Below are 6000 nucleotides of genomic sequence, written 5' to 3' on the forward strand. Positions count from 1 at the left end.
CGCGGCGTCTTCGAGTCGATGGGCAATGAAGAACGCGAGCGCTACACGGCGACGCGCTGGGTGCCGCTCGAAGAGATGACCTCGCTGATGTACGACTTCGACGAGAACGAGCGCGGCGAGCTCTTCGAGAGCGACGCCGCCGGCGCCGACGCTTTCATCGAAACGGTGGCCCGCCTCGTCGAGGCGGCGCGAGTCAAAGTTGGCGCCGCGCAACGTGCAGCTTCGCCGGCGTCGCCTGGCTCGCGCTCGACGCGCAGCTCGCCAGGTGCATCCTCCGACAAGGCGCTCGGCAAGCGGAAGGCACGCAAGTAGAGACATGTGTAGCTTCCTCTTTCCTCTTCTAACCTTCCTTTTCCCTCCCCATCCCTTCCCGGCCTCCGGCCGGCGCCTGCGGCGCCGCTCTTTTTTTCTTTTTCCGGTAACACTGTAAAAAAAATGCCTAAAACGTTACTCCTGCCAATTCGCGCGCGCCCAGGTAAGGTCGCGAGACTCGCCACTCCACCTCGCAGGAACAAACAAAACAACTCATGACACTGACCGCACCCACCTCGCTCTTCCCGCACAAGCGCAACCCGCTCCACTACTACCAGAAGAAGGTCCTCGGTCGACGCTATCCCATCGCAGCGACAAAGGGAAAGCAGGCTGACAAGCTCGGCGAGACGATCGACGACCTGGGACGAACCGCCTCTTCGTCCTCCGACGACGACATCCACTCGCTGCCGCCAGATGAGGAGCAGGAGGCGGCCCGCCTGGAGTGGCGCGCGTACCATCTGCAGTCTGGCGATATCGACGAGGCGCTCGGCCTGAGCGTCACCGGCGAGGAGGAGGAGGAGGTCAAGGAAGCCGTCGCCAAGCTTGAGGCGGCGCGGCTCGAGTGGCGGGCGCACCACCTCGAGACTGGCGCGTACGGCGAGGCGCTCGATCTGAGCCTTTCGGCCGAGGAGCGGGAGGAGGTTGAGCGATCGATGCCGCCGCAGCCCACCTCAAGCTTCCACGACTACCTCGCTGACCAGACCGCCTATCTGGACAGAGGCTGGCGGATGGACGCCGGCTCGCCCACCAAGGCGGAGGAGGACCTCGCGGCGATCGGCGCCAAGATCGAGCGCTCTGACGACCTCTACATGAAGAACGAGTTTGTGCAGCTCCTCTACCCAGACCGCCCGACCTCGGGCCCGCTCCAGCTCCTCGAGCTCAAGGTGGACCGCTCCAAGCAGTGGCTGCCCTCGCCGCAGCTGCTCTTCATGCAGGCGGTCGTCGGGCTCGGCCGGTGCGCCAACGTGGACACGACCTTCGAGTTCACCGAGGGCCGCGTGCGCGAGAAGAACATCCTCAACCGCTGCGTGCCAAAGGCGATGCCAGAGGCGCTGGACCACGTCGTCGGGGGCTTCGTCTCGCCGAGCCAGGCGGTCGATGTTGCCGCCTCCAACGGCTTTCCATGCGGCTTCTTTACCGGCCGCTGGCCGCTCCCCTGCCTGCCTCCCACCGGGCAGTACGGCTCGTTGACCATCGAGTCGTGCGAGGACGGCAAGCTGAGCCTCGCGGGCTACACCAAGGCGCGCGGCCACTACATTGCGGTGCTCGACATCTCCGGGCTGGAGGGCAATCGCCAGCGCCACACGGAGTGGTGAGCTTCTGACCGATCATGCCGGGGAACCGAGAATGCCGCGAGACGCTCTGGGGGGAGCGGGTGTTCTCGGGGGGCCCAGGCAGTGAAAGTGAACCAGTGTGAAATGTGTGTGGAGTGTGGTGGGTCGTTTGCGTGTGGGCGTGGCCCTCTCGAACTCGAGGTCCGCTCCGAGGCGTGCTGCGAGCGCCTGTGTGCTTTTGAGTCGGATTTTGTCCAATGCGCTGTGAAAACTGGACGCTCGTGTGAGTCTCTCTCTCGCGCCGCTGTAGACCGCGTTTTGCCGCGCGCATCGCTATCGACTATCGTCGACATTCGAGCCCAAATCCCAAAAGACACATGCCACGCGAGTAGAACTGAACTGATCCACTGATCGACGTGAGAAAACAACACCGACGTTACAGCAGAGACCCGGCGCCTCCCGGTGCCGCCAGCTCCTCCCTAGGAACCTCCAGCTCGCAGCTGTGCCGGTGTCGCGGACGCTGCCGGTCTGCCGGTGCGCTGCGGGCGCCGCGCCGGTGGCTCCCAGCCGCTTAGACCTCCTTGAGGTAGAAGCCCTTGAACTCGTGCACCTCGCGGCTGCTGTCGTAGTGCGGCGCCGTCGACACGGCCTTCTTGGCCTTCTCGAGCGCGTCGGTGCCTGGAGAGGCGCGCGGTGGACGCGGCCATGAACGCACCTCTGCTGCGTCTCCAGGAGCATCTGGCAAGGGTGTCGGCTGGATCTCGATGTCGTCTCGGCTGCACCTCGGCTCCATCTCGGCTGCATCTCGACTGCATCCCGGCTAGATCTCGCCGAGGAACTTGACCATGTCGTCGAGGTCGTTAAAAATGTACCGGGCCTGAGTAGCAGTCCGCGAGTGGTAACCAGGCCGTTGAAGCTGCTCCGGGCTGCTGGTGGGGGCGACTGCCATTCTGCGACAGGCGCCTCTCTCTCAGAGGTGGTCCCCGCCCTGCGGTCTTGGGAGAGAGGATCTAGAGCTGGGAGCACGGGCGGCGCGGGCCGGCCCGGATGACCATGTGTCCTGTCCTTGTCCCTACTTCGGCCGGATCTCGGCCGGATCTCGGCCGCAGCTCACCGCCAGCCACCCCTCGCCAGGGCAGAAGGAGAACTCGACGTCCTTGACGCCGGTCTCGGCGCGGACGGACGCCTGCGAACTCATGCGTGTGGCGCGTCGGAGGACCTCCACACACTGCCGCACCTCAGCTGGACTCGAGTGAGCTCGACCGCATCTCGGCTCCAGGTGAGAGCGCGGCCCGATCCTGGGCGGTGTGTTATGCGCTAGCAGCGCACCGGCATGTTGCTCTCGTTGACCCACGCACGCACCTCCGTCATCTTGGTCTTGTCGAACGGGTACTGCGGGCAAGGGAGGGGAGACACATATATCGGCAGCCGGCCACAGAGCGGCGCTCACCCGCTTGCGCAGTGCCTCAACAGAGCGCGAGTGGTGCGTGGCGTGGGCGCAAGTGCTGGCGTAGGAGAGCGCGCGGCGGTGATCGCCTGAACGAAGCGCGTCATGGGCCTCGCCTCACCGGACATGTGCCGGACAGCGAGAGGCCGCAGGAGGCGCGACTGCTGCGAGGTGATCCGGGCGAGCATGCTGCTTCGAGGGCCTACCGAGGAGGCGGGTGTGGGACTTGCTGAGCAGGTTGGTGGGAGGCTTGAGGCGTGAGGCGTGAGCGGTGAGGCGTGCGGCTGCGCGGTCTGGCGCACACAGACGGGCGAATCGATCAAAGAAGAAAAACAAAACGCCCGCGTTTTCCTCGGGCTGCCACACGAGTCCCTCTTCTGTCTTCAACCGGCAACGGAACGGCACGAGCGGCCACGCGCAACGCCGGAGCAACGCCGCAAGCGCAAGCAGCTCGCAAGCTCGCGGCTCACAAGCTCTCAAAAGCTCTAGCGTGTCGCCAGCGGTGAAGCCCACGGCTAGTGCTCCTCCTCGGCTCCTCGCCGCCTCGCACTCACGCCTTGCCTACTCACGGCCCCGGCGCCCACGCCTCGACCTTCTTGGGCAGCAGCTGGTTCGACAGGTCCTCTCCGTGGCCTAGGCAGCCGTCGTCGCCCCCACCCCAAGTAAAGATGGTGCCATCGGGAGTGGTGGCGAGGCTGTTGTACGCTCCAGCCGACACAGCGACGGCGCGCTGGCCCGCCAAGGCCTCGATCTTCTTCGGCAGCAGCTGGCGCTGCTGGTCGCCGTGGCCCAGCTTGCCAAAACTTCCACTGCCCCAGCTCCAGACGGCGCCGTCGGCGGTGAGGGCGAGGCTGTGCATGAGTCCAGCCGACACAGCGACGAAGCGCCGCCCAGCAAAGGCCTCGACCTTCTTGGGCAGCAGCTGGGCCTGCTGGTCGCCGTGGCCCAACCGGCCCCAGCTTCCATAGCCCCAGCTCCAGACGGCGCCGTCGGCGGTGGTGGCGAGGCTGTGGTCGCTTCCAGCCGACACGGCGACGACGCGCTGATCAGCAAAGGCCTCGACTTTCTTCGGCAGCAGCTGCTCCTGCGTGTCGCCGTGGCCCAGCTTGCCAAAGTGTCCACCGCCCCAGGTAAAGACGGCGCCGACGGCGGTAATGGCGATGCTGTGCACATCTCCTACCGACACGGTGACGACGCGCTGGCCAGCCAAGGCCTCGACCTTCTTGGGCAGCAGCTGTGGCTGCGTGTCGCCGTGGCCCAACCGGCCTCCGTATCCGTAGCCCCAGCTCCAGACGGCGCTGTCGGTGGTGAGGGCACAACTGTGGCGGGTTCCAACCGACACAGCGACGACGCGCTGGCCCGCCAACGCCTCGACCTTCTGTGGCTGCCACTGGTGCTGCTCATCGCCGTGGCCCAACTGGCCAAAGCTGCCGCTGCCCCAGCTCCAGACCTCTCCGCCGGCGGTGAGGGCGAGGCTGTGTGCGGCTCCAGCCGACACACTCATGGCAGGGAGAGAAGACGGGAGGCGGGTCGGCGTGTTGAGCCGCGTCACGCCCTCGCCGTGGCCGAGCAGCGCTTGATGTATGGACGCTTTGCCGCACGACGAGAGCCGCCCCTCGCCGTCGATGAAGACGCTGTGATACTGGCCTGCCGCCGCCCTCGCCGGCGGGTTGGACTCGCACAGCAGCGCCGAATAGCACAGCCACCGCACGGCACAGCTCTCGCCCTCTGGCGGCGCCAGCAGCTCGAAGCCGCGCTCTTGCGCCCACAAGCGGATGCCCTCCAGCGCCAGCGAGGCGTGGAAGAGCAGCGAGACGGCCGCGACGCGAGCGATGTCGGCGGGGTCGCAGCGAGAGAAGACGCGGACGAGGAGGTCCGTGGGGAGGTCGAGGAGGCGGGTGGGCGGCGGCGAGCTTGGCGAGGGGGCGGCGGTGGCGGCGGGGGCGAGGCGGCGCGAGCGGCGGCGCGGCGGGGCAGACATCGCGAGAAAAGAAAACCGGGGCCGTGTTCCGTGGGACTATTATTAAAATGAAATCGGGGCCACGGGACGCAATAGCAGCCCCCACCCCTACAGAGCTGAACCTGTATCAGCCCTTGTAGCCAATGTCGCAAAAAATCGAAGCGGCGGAAGCCAGCGAGCCCCCGCCCTCGACCGAGGGCCTCCGGGGAGCCGGCCCCCCCGCGGAGGGCACGTTCACCACCGAGAGCGACGGCGGCACAAGCTCTCCACCCGCCGCCGATTGCTCCTGCGCAGACAGTCGCGGCGCTCCGCTGTCGGTGGCAGAGCAACAGCTGGCGCCAGCAGCCACGCCTGGCGCCGGGGCGGGCGCCTCGCTGGAGCGTGACGGGGGCGGGGCAGGCGCCCCGAGCCGGCCGCCCCAGGATGTCGACGCGGCTGGCTTGACCGACCCCGCGGCGGCGGCCGCGGTCGCGGGCGACTCTTCGACAGCGCAGGCGGAGGTGGAAGGGCCGGCGAGGGCGGAGGCGGCGATCGCCGCACAGGCGCAGCCGATGCGGACCGTGGGGGGCGGGGTGGAGCCCACGGGCGCCGCGAATTCCCCTGCCGAGGCGGTGTCGCCGTCGGCGTCGCCAATGGCCGTGGCGGCGGCGGCGACGGCGGCGGCGACGGTTGCTGCAGTTGCCGCCACAGCGGTGTTCGCGGCGGCACCGACGGGGGGGCTGGGAGCGGAGGCGGGCCAGGGCGGGGCGGAGGGGGGGGCGGGGGCAGAGGCGGCGGGGGCCGAGGGAGGGGAGGCGAGGGAGGAGGAGATGTCAGAGGCGGGGGAGGAGGAGGCGAAGGACGTGGAGATGGAGGAGGCTGGGGGCGGGGGGGGCGGCGAGGCAAGCGAGGGGGGCAAGGGCGGGCAGGAGGCGGGCGCGGCGGCGGAGGCGGCAGCGAGGGCGCCGGCCGGAGCGGCGAGGCTGGCGGCAGAGGCGGCTGCAGCGTCGGTGGCGGTGGCGGTGGCA

The 6000-nt window shown here is 68.1% G+C and overlaps 2 protein-coding genes across 2 annotated transcripts; one reads left to right on the forward strand and one right to left on the reverse strand.

Annotated features, from left to right (window-relative positions):
- Window positions 1-475: 475 nt before the first annotated feature.
- On the forward strand, window positions 476-1872 carry EMIHUDRAFT_433931 (hypothetical protein). Its single transcript, XM_005786590.1, has one exon. The coding sequence runs from the start codon at window positions 528-530 to the stop codon at window positions 1626-1628; it is 1101 nt and encodes a 366-aa protein (XP_005786647.1). The 5' UTR covers window positions 476-527; the 3' UTR covers window positions 1629-1872.
- Window positions 1873-1936: 64 nt separating this feature from the next.
- Window positions 1937-3221, reverse strand: EMIHUDRAFT_449302 (hypothetical protein; the record flags this gene model as incomplete). Its single annotated transcript, XM_005786591.1, has 7 exons — window positions 1937-2265; window positions 2428-2458; window positions 2490-2494; window positions 2701-2772; window positions 2916-2963; window positions 3037-3122; window positions 3155-3221. The coding sequence occupies 7 exons, from the start codon at window positions 3219-3221 to the stop codon at window positions 2158-2160; spliced, it is 417 nt and encodes a 138-aa protein (XP_005786648.1). The 3' UTR covers window positions 1937-2157.
- Between the last annotated feature and the right edge of the window lie 2779 nt (window positions 3222-6000).

This window comes from Emiliania huxleyi, assembly GCF_000372725.1.
Source record: "Emiliania huxleyi CCMP1516 chromosome Unknown EMIHUscaffold_15, whole genome shotgun sequence".
NCBI classification, from domain to species: Eukaryota; Haptophyta; order Isochrysidales; family Noelaerhabdaceae; genus Emiliania; species Emiliania huxleyi.

Coding starts and splice junctions, on each gene's coding strand:
- EMIHUDRAFT_433931 (XM_005786590.1), top strand. CDS start 528: ATGACACTGACCGCACCCACCTCGCTCTTCCCGCACAAGCGCAACCCG.